This window comes from Rhinopithecus bieti, unplaced genomic scaffold, assembly GCF_001698545.2.
Source record: "Rhinopithecus bieti isolate Rb0 unplaced genomic scaffold, ASM169854v2 scaffold_71014, whole genome shotgun sequence".
NCBI classification, from domain to species: Eukaryota; Metazoa; Chordata; class Mammalia; order Primates; family Cercopithecidae; genus Rhinopithecus; species Rhinopithecus bieti.
Window position 1 is genome coordinate 521 of NW_016826243.1, and position 22,966 is coordinate 23,486.

Below are 22,966 nucleotides of genomic sequence, written 5' to 3' on the forward strand. Positions count from 1 at the left end.
CATCCTAGAGATACTGCATCCTTCCTGAAAGCTAGGTTTTCAGGGAAGCTTTGAGGAGTCTTGCAGAAACAAACCGACTTGACCCACCTGATACAGTATCGACAGACAGTAATACTCTTTTTGCAATGGTTTAACATGCTAAAGGTAGAGCCTTTTGGCTACATTTTGAGTACATAGAGTGAGACCGCTGGCCTGGGAAGGATATCATCTTGGATGCCATTTTTTCTCTGGAGAACTATATGTTAGTTCCAACTCACACATCACTATATGAAGTCCTACACAGAGAGATATGGAGAGTTAGACAGATAGAGATACTTTTGTATGCAATACCAATTCCAGAATACACAGGTCAAAATCCATACCAGTTATTCCAGAGAGATGGCTTGGGCAGAAGGCAGAAGGAGGATACTGTGATCCCTTTTTGGTCACATGTATGTATTATCTCAGTGTTTCTAGGAAGTGTGTGCTACATTAGATTTTTTTTTCTTTAAAAAAGTGATAATCTATGAAGTCTGAGAAATGTGCAGAGAGGATTAGAGATTGAGAGCAATTTGTCCTTGTGGCAATTGTATGTTATCTCTATTGGGAATATTTCAAAGGCACCAGTTATGACCTTGTTGTAGCAAAATATGTAGTGTTCCTGCGTATTGACCCATTTTTTTGTGATGTGTATTCTTTTGGAATTTCCAGTGGCTTGGTCAAGAACTACTGCCGAAATCCAGATCCTGTGGCAGCCCCTTGGTGTTATACAATGGATCCCAGTGTCAGGTGGGAGTACTGCAACCTGACACAATGCTCAGATGCAGAAGGGACTGCTGTCGTGCCTCCAAATATTATTCCGGTTCCAAGCCTAGAGGCTTTTTTTGAACAAGGTAAGAAGCTGTGGCCAGACATTTACGTACTTGGATGCCGGGATGAAAAGCCATGGAAACCCCCACTGATGCACAAGCCTTCAGTGCTACACTGGTTCTCATGTGTTGGTTCTGGGTCTGCCATGTGGGAGGAAGCCTTAGTGCACTCTCTTGGGGAGCCAGAGGTGTGATTTTTGGTGCAACCTGTGTGAGCTGTGTCTTTAGGATGGGCACAAACCATTCTGGGTGCTCGACTTCCCTACTCCCCTCACTGTAAAAGAGACTATCTCAGTGTCCTAGACAAAATTCTTATTGCAATATGCTGTCAGATGTGTGTGTCTTTCCAAGCCAGTAAACTTTCCCAGGCATTTCTTCAAGTAGACAGCGTTCAGTGCAATCATCAGCATTGTAGATTCTGAGAAATGTGGCTCTTGATCGTGTTATCCTTGAGAAACCTAACAGGGCTGCATTAATTCCATATCTCCCTGGGTCTATGGAGCAGTATGTGAGCTCCCAATGCTCTATCTTTCAGGTCCTTTTCAGTCCAAGGCAGGTTGTGCAGTTCTTAGCTTTGAAGGGAGTGATTTTTTAGTGTTCTTTGCCTCTTTCTGATGGAACTTGTACCTGCCGGGGGGTCTGAAGAAAAAGAGTAGTAGACTTTTGCTTTATTGCAATGCATTATGCTGGGCATGAGAGGATTCCCTATCTTATCCAAGGTGATAAACTTTTGGCCTCCACTCATCCCTGAGAAGTGAAGTGTTGTTGCCTGCAGTTTTAGCTGCAGGACTGTTGTCTGTCCCATCACCAGGAGTTTAATGCTTGTCTTTTTTGAGCAATGATCCAGGGACACATGCAAGGTTTTTGTATGTGTCCTTGCCTCCTCCCCAAAAAACCATTTTAATGCTTGGAGATTTGCTTTTCAGCTTTGCCAAATGCATCACCCTTTCTTCTCTGCTGTTCCATATCCTCATGAACACTCTGTAGAGATTCCTAGAAATGAGCTTGCATGTTAGTGGAGTTTCCAATGAGAAGCAATCTAATGTTTCTTTTCCACTAAGTTTTACATGAAATATTTCTAAGAACTTACTACAGTTCCAGAATGGCAGGCATCTCTTGCTTTCATGTTTGTTTGTTTGTGTGTGTTTTCTCATGTCAATTTGCCTATTAATAAGGAATAGAGAATGGCTGTAAATCTCAGAGACTCCTTTCTGGTTTATGTCATAAATGACTTCATGTATTTTTCTGTTCTAGGAAATACTAGGCTTGATGTCTTCTGTTTTAATTTCAGAACTGACTGAGGAAACCCCCGGGGCACAGGAGTGCTACTACCGTTATGGACAGAGTTACCGAGGCACATACTCCACCACTGTTACAGGAAGAACTTGCCAAGCTTGGTCATCTATGACACCACACCAGCATAGTCGGACCCCAAAAAACTATCCAAATGCGTAGGTCTTTGTTCTTTACCATAAGCGAAGGAAGGGCCAATGGAAGTTTCCGTTAGAAGATTCATGCTTTAAGGTGACCTCTCAGGACTCAACTTGGCTCAGATGTAGAGGAACATTGCTTGTGAGCAAAAGTTCTTAGAGAAGACTTTTTATTTTATTTATTTATTTATTTTTGAGAGAGAGTCTCACTCTGTTGCCCAGGCTGGAGTGCAGTGGCACGATCTTGGCTCACTGTGAGCTCCACCTCCTGAGTTCACACTGTTCTCCTGCCTCAGCCTCTCTAGCAGCTGGGACTACAGGTGCCCGCCACCACACCCGGCTAATTTTTTGTAGTTTTAGTAGAGACAGGGTTTCACTGTTCTAGCTAGGATGATCTCGATCTCCTGATCTCGTGATCCACCTGCCTTGACCTCCCAAAGTGCTGGGATTACAGGCATGAGCCACCACGCCCGGCCGAGAAGACATTGTTTAAGCTGGCTCTCCTTCCTCCTAGTTTTATGGAAGCAGGAGGATATACAGAGGTGAGGAGATCTTATTAATAAAACAGTCAGGATGACAAATGACCACAGAGTTAGAGTACCCTTCTACAACATTGGCTGAGGGTTAATGCAACCTTTCACCCTGGAATTCTATCATTCTAAGATCTAGTCCCTGAAATGAATGTTGTGTTGGTCTTTTGCATCTTGGGTCACAGGGAATTGATATGTGAACATCTATGGAGTGGCAGACTTTTTTCTAACCACACCTTTTTCAGTGGGTACAAACACGCTTGGTCCTGAGCACCAGTGATCTGAAGGGATAGGGTTGCCCGGAGGAGAAGAACAAAGGCAGGAAAGCAGATGAGAGTCAGCAAAGGGGCAATGCTGAAAAGTAAAAGGGGCAAGTAGATGGACAGAAGCTGTGATCTGACCACTCTATGGCCAGTCTTTTGGCCATAAGTGACTACCAAAGACATGGCAAAACGGTTTCCACATGTTGAACAATAGATGCTAGAGGACTAAGAGTATTGCGAGAGGGAGAAAATGAGATCGACCCATCAATGCCTTGACTTTCTTCAAGGAGATCGTTCCTGCACTGAAGAGCAAGGAGATGGAGCCCAAGCTGACTGTAGCCATGTTGCTGAATGGAGGAGAGTGATTGGACTTTGGGATTACTCAGGTAGTTAGGATTTTCTAGCTGTGCTAAGAGTAAGAATGGATTTGTGGAGGAAAGGAGCTCCAGGCATAGAAGTGTCCTCAAGTGTTAGACTAAACATAAAGCAGCACTTCACAGGAGATTTTTCACAAGAAAATATGGCAAAAAACATCTATTGAGGAACCACAACTACAAGGGAACAGTGAGCTTAATAAAGGTGACACAGCTCACATAGCACTCTGGAATATTGGAGTTTTGACCAGCCAGAGAGAAGAGACCTCATTGAAAACCTTGGGCATTCAGTGGAGACCTCAGAAAAGTCAGACTTTATGAGTGGAATTTATATGTTCCTAGAATAAAGGTGGTTCCAGAAAAACCCTAGCAAAGTTGAAAAGCAAATCTCCAAACATTAAAATGGTGTCCTAGTCAATTAACTGCCCTCTAGAAGAAAACTCAACCATCTTTAAGGTGAACAACAACAAAGTTAAGTTGCTGAGCTATGCAATATCCACAGTGTGAGTCCTAAATTTATAACTTTACTACACATAAAAAAGCATTTAGTGTGAACCATAACCAGGAAAATAATCAGTCAATAAAAGCAGACCCAGGAATGATAGAAATGATTTAAATGGCATGAGAATTTGGCATATTGGTATGATAACTGGATTTCTGGATTTAAGAAGACATAAATATGGAACGTAACTGATATCATATCCAGGGAAAGTAAAAGGATAAAAGAGTCAAATCAAATTAAATAACTATTAAAAGGTATATCTTAAATGAAAAATTCACTGGGTGGTCTCCCGATCAGGTGAGTTGTTTCCAGAGAAAGAATTAACTGAAAAATAATCCAATAGAATCTACAGAAATAGCTGCACACATACACACACACACTGGTGCATGTGCACACACAGAGGAATACATAGCAATGCTCAATGTGTTTTACCCTAATAAGAGCTTTTGTGATATATGATTGAAAAACTGACACAACTAAAGAGAGGAACAGACAAGCCCACACTCTGAGTTAGAGATTTCCTTGATTCTCTCACTACGGTTATAAATCTTTCCCAAACACAACAGGCTAGAACAAATATACAAAAAATTAGACATAATATCTTTGTTCTTAATAAAAACGTCGACCTATTTAACAGTATACCAAACTACAGAATACATGTTAAAGTGTGCATGGAGCATTCACTGAGGTATACTCTATACATGGCCTTCCAGCAAGTCTCCATAGATTTGAAAGAATTAAAGTCATAGAGAGTGTGTCCCTGAACATAATAGAATAAAGTGAGATAAGAATAATGAAAAGTTTGCTGTCTTCTCAAATATTTGGGAGTCATACGGTGCATTTCAAAATACTCTTTGGGACAAAGAAGAAATCACTAAGGAATTTAGAAAAGTTTTGAACTGAGTAAGAATATAACACAGTCTATCCAAACTTAGGAGATGCAGTGAATGTCTTTAGGCTTTTACATAACTTTAGATGTTCTTAGGGAAAAACAGAAACATGTAAAAATCAAGATTTCAAACTGCAATTCTCCAAGTGTAGTCTAGAGAAACCTGAAGACCTTTGAGTACCTTCAGAGATAGTCCATGAGGTTAAAAGACTTTGCTATGTCAAAAGTAAGATGCTATTGACCCTTTTTACTTTCATTTTCCAACAAAAGAAGAGTGGAGTTTTCCAGTGGTTACATAGTATGTAATGGCATCATGTCTCCGATGGCTAAGAAAATGGGCGATTGTTGACTTTGAGTGTTAAAAAATTCTCAGTGTTGGTTTCTCATACAATATTCATCTTGTGTTTTGAAAAAGAAAAGCTCTTTGGAATCCCCTGTGAACAAAGACTTTGACAGTTGTTGATCTAAGACCACAGCTTAAATATCTAGATGAACAGAAAGAAGAAAAGAAAAGAAAAGAAGAAAGAAAGAAAGAAGAAAGAAAGAAAGAAAGAAAGAAAGAAGAAAGAAGAGAAAAGAAGAAAGAAAAGAAGCAAGGAGGAAAGAAGAAAGGAAGGAAGAAAGAAAGAAAGAGAGAGAGGAGGAGAAGAAAGAAAGAAGAAAGGAAGAAGAAAGGAAAAAGGAAAGGAAAAAGGAAAGGAAAGGAAAGGAAAGGAAAGGAAAGGAAAGGAAAGGAAAGGAAAGCTGATGGAAAGAAGTAGTCCAAACCAATGATATTCAATGAACAAGAAAAGAGACCAACAAGGGAGTAAACCCATGAAACATAAAGTTGATTCTTTGAAAAGATCCATATGATTGACCACAGTCTGGCTAAACAAATGACAGACCAATGAGGGCGTACAACTATTACCACCTGGAGTAACAGGGGAGAGGCGCCATTGGTATAGCATCTTCCAGGTCTGAAAGCTGAAAAGAAGATTTTGAGAACAGCTGTAGGTGAATAAATTCAGGAACATTAATCATGTGGACCAATTCCTGAGGAAGACAACAAATCAGCAAACCAGATGCTGAATAGATTGTGTAGTACTATAGAGAGACATACAGAGTGGCTGACAGAGAAATATTTGTATGTGCATAAAACAATGTACAAGACACACTTCAAAATCAATCTCAGTTAATCTGGAGGAACGTATTTCGCAGAAAGTGGAAGAAGGGTATTCTGATCCTCTCTTGTACACATTGATGTTCACTCTCAGTTTTCTTATAGAGCACAGACAACTTTGGATGTGTTACAATATGAATGATAATTTGTCTTTGAGGTGTTCACAGTTGTTTAGAAGTTGAGGACCATTTGTGCATACTATGGGACCTTTAGTGAAAATATTTCAAAGTCACTTTTTTACACTTTGTTACAGCAAAACTTAGAGAGTACTGGATGCCTCTGTATCTTCTTCCATCTCTGATGACCTGTATTGTTTTGTAATTTGCAGTGGCCTGACTAGGAACTACTGCAGGAATCCAGATGCCGAGATTCGCCCTTGGTGTTACACCATGGATCCCAGTGTCAGGTGGGAGTACTGCAACCTGACACAATGCCCGGTGACAGAATCAAGCGTCCTTGCAACTCTCACAGTGGTCCCAGATCCAAGCACAGAGGCTTCTTCTGAAGAAGGTAGGAAGTCTGTGGCCATACAACCATACCCTAGGACATAGGGATGAAAAGAGTTGCAAAATCTTAGTGATATAGAAGCCTTCCATACTCACACAATTCCAAGTAGAATGTGGACTCAGGGTCAGCCACTGGGAAGGAACACTCAGCACCTTCTCTGGGAGAACCAGAGCTGTGATGTTTAATACCCTGTGAGAGGGTGGTGTCTTTAGGAAGGGTGCAGGCCCTCTAGGGCACTGGACTTACCACTCCCCTTGTTATTCATCAGATCATTTTAGTATCATAGCCAGAAGGATATTCTAACATTTTGCCAAATTTGTGAAGATTTACCAAGCTCATGATAAGCCTTTCCTGATATTTCTTCAAGTAGGCAGTGTTCATTACATCTTTGGCTTTACAGTTGCGGAGGAATGTGGTTTTTGAGTCTGTCATCCTTGAGGTACCTAATAAGAATTTTCTTAGTTCCATATACTTCTGGGTCCAGGTAGAAGTACATAGCCAACAAATGCTCCATCGTTCTGGCCTACCTCCATCTTAGGCAGGTCCTGCACAACTAGGCTTTGATGGGCGGGATCGCTCAGTGTTCTTGTCCCTCCTTCTCATGGAACATGTATCTATGTTGGTCTTTGAAAAGAAGAGTAGCAGATGTCTACTTTGTTGCAATGCAGAATCCTGGGCCAAAGATACCCCCTCCCTCCAAGGGAATAATTTTGGCCAGTACCCCTCTCTGAGAGACAATGTATCTTTGCCTACAAGTCCTAGATGCAGGACTGCTTCCTGCCCCATCTTCAAGAAGCTAAAGACTTTGGCTCTGGAGGATCAGCAGTCTAGGGAAATGTGTGATGGTTTCATGTTTGCCCCCACTGACAGTCAGTCACCACCTACAGCCTGCACAGCCTGATGCATAGCAGTCTAGTCTCCTGCCTTATTCTCAGGAACACCCAGAAGATGTCTATGCTAAAGAGCATGCACATGAGTGCAATTTTGACTGATAGGCACTCTGATCTTTCCTTTGGTGCCCATGTTTTAAAGGAAATCTTTCTAAGAGCTCATTAAAGTTCTACAATGCTATGAATCTTTGGGTTTTATTGGTATGTCCATCTACCTGCTAGTACAGAACAGAGCATGGTAGTCTTTCTCAGAGACAATGGTCCTGTTTCAGTCACAGATTTCTTCTCTTGCTTCTGTGTTCTAGAAATTACTCAGCTTGATTTTTCCTCTTTGAATTTCAGCACCAACAGAGCAAAGTCCCGAGGTCCAGGACTGCTACCATGGTGATGGACAGAGTTATCGAGGCTCATTCTCCACCACTGTCACAGGAAGGACATGTCAGTCTTGGTCCTCTATGACACCACACTGGCATCAGAGGACAACAGAATATTATCCAAATGGGTACGTCCTTGAGTTTTTTTCAAAGAGAGACAGCAGCCCCCTTACATTTCTCTTGGAAGGGCCATGCTTCCAACAAACTTCTCATGACAAATTTATCTCAGATCTGGAATATTGGGTAGAATGTCTCAGGCTTCTTTCTTCAGGCACAGTGTCTGAAAGAAGAGAAATGTCAGGCCAGCTCTCTTTTCTCATAGTTGACTGAAGCAGGAAGATATTTGAAGGTGGTGAGGTCTCATGAATAGAAAGCTCAGGAGAACACATGGTCACATGCTTAGAAATAGCACCATTTCACAATGCCTACTAAAGATCAATGCAATAGTTCAACCAGGGATTTCTGTCATTCTAATCTCCAAGCCCTGAAGTGAAGGTTGTGTTAGCCATGTTCATCTTGGGCAACAAGTAAAAGATATCTATGTCACCATCTAGATCTTCCTATCACTTTCTCTTCTAACCTGTACAAACACACTGGGTTCTGAGAATAAGGTATCTGAAGAGCTATGTGTTGCCAGCACATGAGCAAAAGTAGGAAGGCAGCTGAGAGTCAGGAAGTATAGAGATTCTAAAGAGTTACACATGCAGGAAGATGGACAGAAACCCAGTTCTGACCATGTCAACGTTTCTGCCATGAAGGACTATCAAATACATGGGAAAAGTGTTTTCACAGGTGGGACAACAGACATGATAGGCCTGAGAGAATTGAGAAAGGGAATCAAAGGAGATCAACCATACCATGTCCCTAGCACCCTTCCTGGAGACCCTTGGAGGGCAAGTAGATGGAGCCCAGCTAACCACAGCAGTCTTGCTTAACTGAGGAGAGAGACTGGAGTTTGTGATGCCTCAGGCATCTGGCATGTTCTAGGCTGGCTAAGAATGAGAAGGGATTTGTGGAGGAAAGGAGTTCCAAGAATATGCACAGAGGTCTTCTCAAGGCTTTGACTAAATACAAAGCTGTGTATGCACAGGGAGAGTTTTCACAAAGACAGAACAATGAAGAAAAGCTACCAGGGAAAGAACAACTGCAAAGGAACAGTGAGCTCAATGGAGATGCCAGAGCTCACATAACACTGGAAGATATTTGAGTTCTGACCACTCACAGGAGAGACACCTCAATGAACATCTTGGGCATTCAGTAGAGGTCAAAGAAAGCCATACTTTGGGAGTAAGATCTTCGGATTCCTAGAAACAAGGTGACTCCAGAAACACTCCAGCAACTCTTCTTCCAAACCAGTCTAAAAGGATCCAAATGATTTCTAAGTAAATTAACTGCTTTCCAGAAGAAAGTAAACTCAACCCTCCTTAGAGGTAATACAACAACCCTATTGTATTAGGAATGAATACAAGTTGCTCAGTTATATGACATCCCCAGTGTGCATCTTCCATTTAAAAATTTACTAGACCCAAAATAAGTTTTCACTGTGATCCATAACTGGGAGAAAAATCACTCAACACAAATAGACCCAGAAATAATAGGAATATGGCATTGGCAAGAACATTCAAAAGCACCCCTGAGAACTGTATTTCAGGAAAATGTCAGCAAGAGCTGACCATGAGATAAACGAATGCATAATATCAGAAAAAAAAGAATTGAGTAGCCAAATGGAAGTTTAAAAACTGAGAAAAGGTATACTGTAATGAGGAATTCACTGGATGGCCTTATCATCCTCACTTTAGACATTATGGTAGGAAAAGTGAACAAGAAAATAATTCAATTAAAGTTAGACAAACCACAAGACAGACACAAATACACATACACACAATGACTGAACCAATTAATCAACAGAGCCTGAAGGACATCTAGGAAAACATCCACACATTTAATATATGTGTTAGGCAAGTCACAGAAGGAGAGGAAAAAGATGTTGTGACAGAAATTATACTTGAAGCTGTGATGGCTGACAAATTTCCAAACATACAGAAAATGAGAAACTCAGAGTCATGAAGCTCTATGACTCACGTATAGATTTTTAAAGAGCAAAACTCTGATTTACTGGGGTATATCATAGTTAAATTGTCTGATTTCAAAGCTAAGAAAAAAAAAAGAGGGGGTTCCTATGAACAAACATTTTGACAGTTGATCTAAGACCACAACTTAAATATCTAGGCAAGGAAAAGCAAATAAGACCCAAGGAAAGAGGATGGATAGAAATAGTCCAAACCAATGACATTCAGTGAACAAGAAAATAGACCAAAAAGGGAGTAAATCCATGAAACAGAAAGTTGGTTCTTTGAAAAGATCCATGTGATTGACCACAGTCTGGCTAAACAGATGACAGACCAAGGAGGGAGTACAACCGTCACCATCAGGAGTAACAGGGGAGAGGAGCCATTGCTATACCATACTCCAAGTCTGAAAGCTGACAAGATATCGAGAAAAACTGTATGAGAATAAATTCATGAATATAGATCATGTGGATGGATTCCTTAGGTAAACAACAAATCAGCAAACCAGACACTGAATAGATTGTGTACTCCTACAGAAAGACACACAGATAGCCAAACAGAGAAATATTTGTATATGCATACAACAGTCTACAAGGCACACTTCAAAATCTCTCAGTTAACCCAAAGGAATGCATTTTGCAGAAGGCGGAAGGAGGGTATTCTGATCCTTTCTTGTACACATTGATGCCCATTGATCAATGGGTATGTCTTTGAGTACGTCTCTCAGTTTTCTTATGGAGTATAGACAACTTTGGATGTGTTACAATAAGAATAATGATCTGTCTTTGAAATGTTCACAGTTGTTTAGAAGTTGAGGACCATTTGTAATTGTTACGGGACCTTTAGGGAGAATATTTCAAAGTCACTTTTTAACACTTTGTTACAACAAAATGTAAAGGATGTCTGGTGCCCTTGTATCTTCTCCCATCTCTGGTGACCTGTATTGTTTTATAATTTGCAGTGGCCTCACCAGGAACTACTGCAGGAATCCAGATGCTGAGATTCGCCCTTGGTGTTATACCATGGATCCCAGTGTCAGATGGGAGTACTGCAACCTGACACAATGTCCAGTGACAGAATCAAGTGTCCTCGCAACGTCCATGGCTGTTTCTGAACAAGGTAAGAAGTCTCTGACCAGACAACCACACCCTTGGACACTGGGATGAAAAGAGTTGCAAAATCTTAGTGATACAGAAGCCTTCCATGCTGCACGAGAATTTGAATGTGGGCTCAGGGTCAGCCACTGGGAAGGAAGCCTCAGCGCCTTCTCTGGGGGAACCAGAGCTGTGATTTTTGGCACCCCGTGACAGGGTGGTGTCTTTAGGAAGTGTGCAGACCTTCTAGGGCACTGAACTTACCACTCCCCTGGTTATTCAACAGATAATTTCAGTGTCCTAGTGAAAATGAATATGCTAACATCCTGCCAAATTTGTGATGATTCACCAAGCTCATCATGAGCCTTTCCTGGTATTTCTTCAAGTAGGCAGTATTTATTGCAAACTTCAGCTTTGCAGTTTCAGAGGAATGTGGTTTTTGAGTCTGTCTTGAGAAACCTAATATGAATATACTTAGTTCCATATCCTCCTGGGTCTAGGTAGCAGCACATAGCCAGCAAATGCTCCATCTCCCTGTCTACCTTCATCTTAGGCAGGTGCTGCACATCTAGGCTTTGATGGAAGGGATCTCTTAGTGTTCTTGCCCCTCCTTCTCATGGAACACGTATCTATGTTGCTCTTTGTGAAGAAGGGTAGTGGATGTCTACTTTGTTGCAATGCAGGATCCTGGGCCCAAGATTTCCTGCCTTCCCTCCAAGGGAATAAAATTTTGGCCAGTACCCCTCTCTGAGAGACAATGTGTCTTTGCCTACAAGTCCTAGATGCAGGACTGCTTCCTGCCCCATCTTCCAGCAGCTGAAGGCTTTGGCTTTGGAGGATCAGTGGTCTGGGTAAATGTGTGATGGTTTCATGTCTGCCCCCACTGACAATCACCACCTACAAGCTACACAGCCCAATGCATGGCACTCTGTTCTCCTGCCTTGTTCTCAGGAACACCCTGAGGAGATCTTTGCCAAAGAACATGCACGTGGGTACAATTTTGACTGATAGGCACTCTGATCTGTCCTTTGGTGCCCAGGTTTTAAAGAAAATCTTTCTAAAAACTCATTGAAGTTCCAGAATGCTATGGATCTTTGAGTTTTGTTATTGGCTTGTCCATCTGCCTCCTAATATAGAACACAGCATGGTCGTCATTTTCAGAGATGACTGTCCTGTTTCTGTCATAGATTTTTTTTCTCATGCTTCTGTGTCCTGGAAATTACTCAGCTTGATTTCTCCTCTTTGAATTTCAGCACCAATGCAGCAAAGTCCCGGGGTCCAGGACTGCTACCATGGTGATGGACAGAGTTATCGAGGTTCATTCTCTACCACTGTCACAGGAAGGACATGTCAGTCTTGGTCCTCTATGACACCACACTGGCATCAGAGGACCACAGAATACTACCCAAAGGGGTACGTCTTTGAGTTTTCTCTGAAGAGAAACAACCGCCCACTTAAATTTCTCCTGGAAGAGACATGCTTCCAGCTAACTTCTTATGAACAAATTTCTCTCAGACCCAGAATGTTGGATGGAATGTCTCAGGCTTCTTGCTTTGGGCACAGGGTCTGAGAGGAGAGAAATGTCAGGCCAGCTCTCTTTTCTCATAGTTGACTGAAGCAGGAGGATACTTGGAGGTGGTGAGGTCTCATGAATAGAAAGCTCAGGAGAACACATGATCATGTGCTTAGAAATAGCACCATTCTACAATGCCCACTAAAGACCAGTGCAATAGTTCAACCAGGGAATTCTGTCATTCTGTTCTCCAAGCCCTGGAGTCTAGGTTATGTTTGCCATGTTTGTCTTGGGTAACAAGTGAAGGACATCTATATTGACATTGAGATCTTCCAATCACTTTCTCCTCTAACCTGTACAAACACACTGGGTTGTGAGAACAAGGTGTCTGAAAATCTATGTGTTGCCAGCACATGAGGAGCAAATGTAGGACGGCAGCTGAGAGTCAGAAAGTGTAGAGATGCTGAAGAGTTACACATTCAGGAAGATGGACAGAAACACAGGTCTGGCTATGCCAGCCTTTCCTCCATGAAGGACTATCAAATACATGAGAAAACTGTTTTCACAGGTTGGACAACAGATATGGTAGGCTTGAGAGAACTGCAAAAGGGAATCAAAGGAGATCAGCTCCATCATTCACCTGTCTTCCTTCCTGGACAAAGTGTTGGATTGCAGGACAAGCAGATGGAGCCCAGTTGACCACAGTAGTCTTGCTTAACTGAGGAGAGAGACTGGAGTCTGTGATGCCTCAGGCAGCTGATATGTTCTAGGCTGGCTAAGAATGAGAAGGGGTTTGTGGTGGAAAGGAGCTCCGGGAATACACACAGAAGTCTCCTCAAGTCTTTGGCTAAACACAAAGTTGCATATGCACAGGGAGAGTTTCCACAAAGAAAGAACAATAAAGAAAAGCTACTTGGGAAAGAACAACTGCAGGGGAACAGTGAGCTCAATGGAGATGACAGAGCTCACATAGCACTGGGGGATGTTTGAATTCTGACTACTCAAGAGTACTACATTTTGGGCTTTCAGTAGAGACCAAAGAAAGCTGTACTTTGGGATTGGGATCATCTTATTCCTAGAATCAAGGTGACTCCAGAAACACTCCAGCAATCCTTCTTCCAAGCCAGTCTAAAAGGATCCAAATGATCTCCAAGTAAATTAACTGCATTCCACAAGACAAAAACTCAACCCCTGCTTAGAGGCAAGGGACAAATACAAGTTGCTCAGTTATATGGCATTCCCATTGCATGCCTTCTATTTAAAAATTTAATAGAAACACAAGAAGCTTTCACTATAATACATAACTGGGAGAAAAATCACTCACCACAAACAGGCCCAGAAATGATAGAATTAGTGACATTGGTGAGAACATTTAAAATGCATCTCTGAGAAATGTGTTTCAGGAAAATGTCAGCAAAAGCTGACCATGAGAGAAACAAAAGCAGAATAGCAAGAGAAAAGAAAAGAATTGAAAAGCCAAATGAAAATTAAAGAACTGAGAAAAGGTACACGTCTAATGAAGAACTCACTGGATGACCTTACCGTCACTTTAGATATTACGGTAGGAAAGGTGACCTAGAAAATAATTCAATAGGAGCTACACAGACCACAGGACAGACAGGCAGACCAACAGACAGGCACACACACACACACACACACACACACAAAGACTGAACCCATTAATCAACAGAGCCTCAAGGGCATCTAGGAAAAATCCACACATTTAATATATGTTTTAGGCAAGTCACAGAAGGAGAAGAAAAATATATTGTGACAGAAATTATACTTGAAGTGATGATAGCTCACAACATGCCAAATATCCAGAAAACAAGAAACTCATAGTCAAGAAGCTAAATGACTCAGGTATAGAATTTTAAAGAACAAAACTCTATGATTTACTGGGATACATCATAGTTAAATCGCCCCAATTCAAAGCTAAGAAGAAAAAAGCTGGGTTCCTATGAACAAAAGCTTTGACAGCTGTTGATCTAAGACTACAGCTTAATAAGACCCAGCTTACATATCTAGGCAAGGAAAAGCAAATAAGGCACAAGAAAAGTGGATGGAAGGAAATAGTCCAAACCAATGACATTCAGTGGACAAGAAAATAGACCAACAAAGGAGTAAATCCACAAAATAGAAAGTTAGGTTCTTTGAAAAGATCCATATGATCAAAGTTGGCCTAAACAGATGACAGACCAAGGAGGGAGCATATCCATCACCATCAGGAGTAACAGGAGAGAGGCACCATTGCTTAGCATCCTCCAGGTCTGAAAGCTGAGAAGTAGATATTGAGACCAACTGTATGTAAATAAATTCAGGAATGTAGATCATGTGGATGGATTCCTTAGGTAAACAACAAATCAGCAAATCAAACACTGAGTAGATCATGCAGTTTTATAGAGAGACATACAGAGAGCCTGACAGAGAAACATTTGTATGTGCATAAAACAATCTACAAGACACACTTCAAAATCCCTCTTGGTTAATCCAGAGGAATGTATTTGGCTGAAGATGGAAGGAGGGTATTCTGATCCTTTCTTTTACACATTGATGTTTTCTCTCAGTTTTCTTATAAACTTTGAATGTGTTACAATAAGAATAATAATCTGTCTTTGAAATGTTCACAGTTGTTTAGAAGTTGAGCACCATTTGTGAGTGTTTTGGGACTTTTAGTGAGAATATTTCAAATTCGCTTAACACTTTGTTACAACAAAACATAAAGGGTGCCAGGTGGCGTTGTTTCTTCTCTAATCTCTGGTGACCTGTATTGTTTTGGAATTTGCAGTGGCCTGACCAAGAACTACTGTAGGAATCCAGATGCTGAGATTCGCCCTTGGTGTTATACCATGGATCCCAGTGTCAGATGGGAGTACTGCAACCTGACAAAATGTCTGGTGATGGAATCAAGTGTCCTCGCAACTCCCACAGTGGTCCCAGTTCCAAGCACAGAGGTTCCTTCTGAAGAAGGTAAGAAGTCTGCAATCAGACAACCATACCCTCAGACATTGGGATAAAAAGAGTCGCAAAATCTTTGTGATGCAGAAGCCGTCCATGCTGCACAGGAAGTCGAAGGTGAAGTCATGGACAGCCAATGAGTAGGAAGCTTCAGTGCCTTCTCTGGGGGAACCAGAGCTGTGATGTTGAGTGCCATGTGAGGGATGGTGTCTTTAAAAGGGGTATAGACCCTCTAGGGCACTGGACTTACCACTCCCCTGTTATCAAATGAATCATATTACTGTCCCAGCCAAGACGGATATTCTAACATCCTGGCAAATTTGTGATGATTTACCAAGCTCCTAAGCCTGTCCAGCCCTTTCTTCAAATAGGCAGTGTTTATTGCAGTCTTCAGCTTTACCATTTTGGAGGAATGCCATTTTTGAGGATGTTGTTCTTGAGAAACTTAACATGACTTCATTAGATCCGTATTGTCCTGAGTCTTTGAAGCAATACATAGCCACCGAATTCTTTATCTCCTAAGCCTACCTTCATCTTGGACAGGCTGTGCACACCTAGGATTTGAGGGAAGGGATTTTTCAGTGTTCTTATCCCTCTTCCTCATGGAACATGTATCTCCATTGTTTTTTGATAAGAAGAGTAGTGGATGTCAGCTTTGTTGTCATGAGGGATCCTGGGCCCAAGATTCTCTGTCTCCCCTCCTAGGCTATAAAATTTTGGCCTGTACTCCTCCTCCCTGAGAGGCAATGTGTGTTTACCTGCAGGTCCTAGATGCAAGATCTTTTTCTGCCCCATACCCCAGAATCTGAAGGCTTTTGCTTTGGAGGAGCAGTGGTCTAGGAAAATGTGCAAGGGTTTCATGTACACCCACCACTGACAGTCAGTCACCACCTACAGCCTGTACAGCCTGATGCATGGCACCCTGATTTCCTGCCTTGTTCTCATGAACACCCAGAAGAGGTGTAAGCAAAAGACCATCACATGAGTGTAATTTTGAAGTATAGGCACTCTGATCTGTTTTTTGTTTGTTCCTTTTTTAGTTTTCCAGGGTTGAATTGAAATACTTATGACTACTTATTAAATTTATAGAATCCTATGAGTCGGCTGGGCGCGACTCATAGGATTCTATAAATTTAATAAGTAGTCATAAATCCCAGCACTTTGGGAGGCCAAGACGGGTGGATCACAAGGTCAGGAGATCGAGACCATCCTGGCTAACACAGTGAAACCCTGCCTCTACTAAAAAATACAAAAAAACTAGCCGGGCGAGGTGGCAGGTGCCTGTAGTCCCAGCTACTCGGGAGGCTGAGGCAGGAGAATGGCATAAACCTGGGAGGTGGAGCTTGCAGTGAACTGAGATCCAGCCACTGCACTGCAGCCTGGGTGACAGAGCGAGACTCCATCTCAAAAAAAAAATTTAAAAAAAGAATCCTATGAGTCTATTTGTATTCTTTATTCTACATTTCAATTTGCATGCTACTATAGAAGAGTGTAAATTGTTAATCCTCAGATTATTTCACCTTGTGTGTCATAATTTTTTTTCACATGTTTCTCTTTTCTAGGCAATGCCTAGCTTGATTTTCTCTTTTAATTTCAGCACCAACTGAAAACAGCCCTGGGGTCCAGGACTGCTACCAAGGTGATGGACGGAGTTATCGAGGCACATTCTCCACCACTATCACAGGAAGAACATGTCAGTCTTGGTTGTCTATGACACCACATTGGCATTGGAGGATCCCATTATGCTATCCAAATGCGTATGTCTATCATGTTAGCCATAAAAGGAACAATAGTCAACTAAAATTTCTCTTATCTGGCCCATGCTACAAACTCACTTCCTAGGTCCCAATTTCTCATAGACTCAGAGTTTGTAGCAAAATGTCTCAGGAACCTTCCTTTTGAGCAAAGAGTCTGAATGAAGAGAAATTTTAGGATTGCTATATTTCATAACAGTTTGATGGAAGCAGCAGGATATATGGAGGTGGTGAAGTCTCATTAATGTAAAGCTAAGGAGATCAAATGACCAAATGCTTAGACAGAGTATCATTCCACAATGCCCACTAAATATCCATGCAGTCTTTCAACCATGCAATTCTATCATTCTATCCTCCATTCCCTGAAGTGAAGTTTGTGTTTGCCATTTTTGACATGGATCAGAAGTAACAAATTCAGGCTGTGTGCAATGGTTCAGGTCTGTAATCCTAGCACTTTGGGAGGCCAAGGTGGGCAGATCACCAGAGGTCAGGAGTTCGAGACCAGCCTGGCCAACATGGCAAAACCCCATCTCTACCAAAAATACAAAAATCAGCCAGTCATAGTGGTGGGTACCTACAATTCCAGCTACTTGGGAGGCTGAGGCAGGAGAATCACTTGAGCCTGGGATTCAGACTTTGCTGTGAGCCGAGAGCATGCCACTGCACTCCAACCTGGGTGACAGAGCAAGACTCAATCTTAAAAAAAAAAAAAAAAAAGAAGAAGAAGTAATTAGTGCATATATTTATATGTGAGTACTAACCTGTATGAACACACTGGGTTCTAAGCACCAGTTTTCTGAAGGGATATGGGTTGTCAGGAAGAGTAAAAGCAGGAATGCAGATGAAAGGAAGTAAACAGTTGCGGTGATTAAAATGGGCAGGTACATGGACAAAAAATGCATGTCTGACAAGAACTGGCCTCTTGCCATAAGTCAGTATGAACAATATGGAAAAATTGTTTGCACATGTTGGACAGCAGACAGAACAACCTGAGATAATTTAGAAAGGGAAACAAATAAGATCAACCCCATAATTACTCTTCCTACACTTAAGGGCAAAGAGTTTTAACCAAAGCATTCCACAGCAGTCTTGCTAACCTGGGAAGAGAGACTGGAGTTTTGGTAACTAATAAAACTGATATTTTCTAGGTTAGGTAATACTGAGAAAGTATTTGTGGAGAAAAGGAGCTCCAGGAATACACACAGAAGTCTCCTCAAGTCTCTGCTAAATAGAAAGCTGTGTATGCACAGAAAGATGTTCCAGAGAGAAAGGAGAATAAAGAGCAGCTACTGGGGAAAGAGCAACTGCAGGGGAACAGTGAACTCAATGAAGATGCCAGAGCTCACACAGCACTGGGAGGTATTTGAGCTCTGACCAGCCTGAGGAGAGACACCTCATTGAACATCTTGGGCATTCAGCAGAGACCCCAAAAAAGCCATACTTCAGGAGTAGAATTAATGCATTCCTAGAATAAAGTCTACTCTGGAAACACCCTAGAAAAGCTTAGAAACCAAGTCTAAAAAGATCCAAGTGATCTCCAAGTAAATTAATTGCCCATCAGAAGAAAACATAACCTCTTCAGAGGTAAACAACATTAAATCTCTCAATTATATGGTATCCACAATGTGTTACATACGTTTAAAAATTTGCTGAACATACAAAAAGCATTTAGTGTTATCCATAACCAGGAGAAAAATCAGTCGATACAAATAGACCCCGAAATGATAAAAATAACAGAATTGGAAGGAGATTTAAAATGTATGTATCAGAATTGTGTTCAAGGATTTAAAGAAAGCATGAACAAGAAGTAAATAAATGGATAATATCAACAGAAAGAAAAATTGTAAAAGGGCCAAATGGAAGTCAAGAACTAAAAAAAGAGACATCTCTTTAATGAGAAAATCACTAGATGACCTTATAATCATACTAGATAGTACAGATGATAAAGCTAACTAGAAAATATTAGGGTGGTACAAACCACAGCACACTCATATAGAGCCTGAGCAGATAAATAAGCAGAGCCTCAAGGACATTTATGAAAATATCAAAATATTTAATATATGTTTAAAGCAAGTCACAGAGGAGGGGAAAGAGATGTTGGAACAGAAAAAATACTTGAAGCAGTGATGGCTGATGACTTTCTAAATACAGAAAATATGATAAACTCACAGTCAAGAAGCTCAAAGGATCAGATATAGGATTTTTAAAAGTAAAACTGTATGATTTAGTTGGACACATCATAATTAAATTGTCCATAATCAAAGATAGAAAGTAAAATCTTATTTGAAGCCGGAGGGAAAAAGCATACCTTTACATAGAGTAACAGTGACACAAATGACTGATGCCTTCTCATCAGAAACAACACAAATCAGAAACAATAGAATAACAGCTTTAGAGTGGTAAGAAGAAAAAAAGACCAAATCAGAAACAACAAAATATCACATTTAGCATAGTAAGAAGGAAAACAAGATCATATCAGAAACAACGAAATAACACCTGTAGAGTGGTAAGAAGAAGAAAAGATCAGGTCAGAAACAATGAAATAACACACTAAGAAGAAAAAAAAAGATCAAGTCAGAAACAATGGAATAACACCTTTAGAGTGATAAGAAGGAAAAAAAAAAACAGCAAACTTAAACGCTGTGCACAGCAAACAATTCCATTGAAAATGAATGTTATGTAAGTACATATTCTGTCATCCTAAAAACAAAGAACAAATAAAAGAATGTTTCATCAGCAGGATTGTGTAACAAAAGATGTGAAAGAATGCTATGTAAGTAGAAGAAAAATAATATGAGGATTCTGAGAGGTTGGAGCAACGTTCTTGGGTGGCATGGGGGAATGCTTTCTCCAAGATTCCCCCAGCCTAGGGTCTTCACCTGTTGTGCCTCTTACTGCATTGTTTTCTGACTCCTCCATAGCCACTTGGCCCCTTCAGATCCCATAGTCTACCTAGCCGTCTCCCTTTATGCCTTGGGTCCCGCTGTTCTTTCAACTCATCACCCATTCCTTCAGTCCCAGAGTGGCTGCAGCCAGCAGAGGATGGACTGAGAGCAGGAGAGGAGGTCCTGCCCATGAACCAATCCTAGAGAAGCAACATCCCGCCTGGGAGCTAGTTTTCCAGGGAAGCTTTTATAAGTCTTGTAGAGCCAAACCTCCTTGCTCTGCCAGATACAGTATTTATAGTAATACTATTTTCATGATTATTTTATATTGCAAATGTAGAGCATTTATGCTACACTATACGTAGAGTAAGGGGGCTTGCATGGGATATATATAATCTTGGATGTCCTTTCTTCCTTGGGGAAATGTATTTGAGTTCCAACTTACCTATTACTATATAGTCCTATAGAGAGAGATACAAAGAGCTAGACAGACAGAGATACCTTTGTATGTGCATTAAAAAAATCTAAGATATATACTTCAAAATCTATGTCATTTATTCTGGAGGACAGTATTTGGCAGAAGGTGAAAGGAGGATATTCTGATCCTTTCTTGTACAGATATGTATTATCTCAGTTTTTATAGACAGCATATACTACTTTTGAGGTTTTAAAATAAAAATTATAATCTGTGATGTGTCCACACTTGTTTATAAGTTGAAGTTGAAGACCATTTGTGCTTATGGCAATATTATTGTATGTATAATGGGAATATTTCAAAGGTACTTGTTAACACTTTGTTACAGCAAAACATAGAGGGCGCTAAGTGCTCTTGAATCTTCTCCCATCTCTGGTGACCTGTGTTGTTTTGAAATTTGCAGTGGCCTGACCAGGAACTACTGCAGAAATCCAGATGCTGAGATTCGCCCTTGGTGTTACACCATGGATCCCAGTGTCAGGTGGGAGTACTGCAACTTGACACAATGTCCAGTGACAGAATCAAGTGTCCTCACAACTCCCACGGTGGTCCCGGTTCCAAGCACGAAGGCTCCTTCTGAACAAGGTAAGATGTTTGTGACTAGAACATCTATACACTGGGATGAAAAGCCATGGAAAATCTTACTGATGCAGAAGCCTTCAGTGGTACACTGGAGGGTTGGTTGAGGGTCTGCTATGTGGAGGAAAGCCTCAGTGCCCTCTCTGGGGGATCCAGAGCTGTGATTTTTGGCACCCCATGAGGAGGCAGTGTCTTTAGGAAGGGCACGGTGTCTTTAGGAATCTCACAGACCCTCCAGGGCACTGTATTTACCACTCCCCTGGTTATTAAGTGGGTCATTTCAGTGACCTAGCCAAAATGGATATTCTAACAACCTGCCAAATATGTGAAGATTTCCATGCCAATAAGCCTTTCTAGTGATTTCAGATAGACCTTTTTCATTGCAATCCATAGTTTGCAGTCTTTAAGAATGTGGCCTTTGAGTATAATATCCTAGAGAAACCTAAGGAGACTGCATTCTTTTTAATTGTCCTGGGGCTACACAGCAGGAGGTTACCAACGAATGCTCTCTCTCCCTGGCCTACCTCAGTCTTTCACAGGCTCTATTCACATGGCTTTGAAGTTAGAAATTTCTAGGTGTTCTTGCCTCTTCTTCTCATGAAACTTGCATCGGCAGTGAGTCTACAGAAGAAGAGGAAGAGAATTCTGCTTTGTTGCAATTTAGGATTCTGGGCACCAGAAGACTCTCTATCTCTCCTCCAAGGGAATAAGTTGTTTGTCTCTAACCCTCCTTGAGAAACAATGAGTCTTTGCCTGCACTCCTAAATGCAGGATGATTTCCTGCCCAAATTTTCAGAAGGTTAAGGCTTTTGCCTTGGTATGAGCAATGGTCTAGGGAAATGTGGAAGGGTCTCATGCCTGCTCCTGACTGACCACCAGTCACCTCCTACAGCCTCCACCAAGGAATGCGTTGCATTCTGGTCTTCTGCCCTGTGGTTCTCATGAAAACCCAGTAGAGATTCATAGGATGGAGCTGCACATGAATGTAATTTCCAGTGTCCAGCATTCTGCTCTGTTCTTTATCTTTAGATTTAAAAATAATGTTTCTTTGAACTTATTAAAATTCTAGAATACTATGACTCTATTGAGTCTTTTCACATCCTTTTGCTACTAGTAGAAAAAAGAATAGTAATAATTTTCAGAGGCTACTGTCCAGTTTGTGACATAAATTGTCTCCCATGTTTCTCTGCTCATGCAATTACTATGATTTCTTTTATTTTAATTTCAGCACCACCTGAGAAAAGCCCTGTGGTCCAGGATTGCTACCATGGTGATGGACAGAGTTATCGAGGCACATCCTCCACCACTGTCACAGGAAGGAACTGTCAATCTTGGTCATCTATGATACCACACTGGCATCAGAGGACCCCAGAAAACTACCCAAATGCGTATGTATTTAATTAAAACCGTAAGAGGAGCAACAGCCAACTCAAATGTTGGTTAGAAGAGCCATGCTTTAAGTTCACTTCCTAGGGACAAATTTCTCTTAGACTCACATTTTGGGAAAATGTCTCAGGACTTTTGCTTTTGAGCAAAGAGTCTAAGAGAAGAGAAATTTTAGGCCTGGTATATTTCCTAATAGTTTTATGGAAGGAGCAGAATATACGGAGATGGTGAAGTCACATTCATGTAAAGCTCAGAAGATCAAATGACCAAATGCTTAAATACAGTACCATTCCACAATGCCCACTAAAAATCAATGTCATCTTTCACTCATGCAATTTTGTCATTCTAAACTTCAATTCCTGAAGGTTTGTTTGCCATTTTTGTCACGGGTAATAAGTAAAAAAAAAAATTAAGACATATAGATATACACACACACACATCTGAATATTTATATATATGTCTGAATATTTATATACTTATATAT

At 41.1% G+C, this 22,966-nt stretch overlaps 1 protein-coding gene across 1 annotated transcript; it reads left to right on the forward strand.

Moving 5' to 3' along the window:
* Positions 1-690: 690 nt before the first annotated feature.
* On the forward strand, positions 691-22,911 carry LOC108522909 (apolipoprotein(a); the record flags this gene model as incomplete). Its single annotated transcript, XM_017863367.1, has 10 exons — positions 691-872; positions 2,140-2,299; positions 6,327-6,508; positions 7,738-7,897; positions 10,800-10,957; positions 12,186-12,345; positions 15,234-15,415; positions 17,001-17,160; positions 20,921-21,102; positions 22,325-22,911. Coding segments are annotated over 10 exons (1,702 nt in total), but the record flags the coding sequence as incomplete, so codon positions are not given.
* Positions 22,912-22,966: the final 55 nt, after the last annotated feature.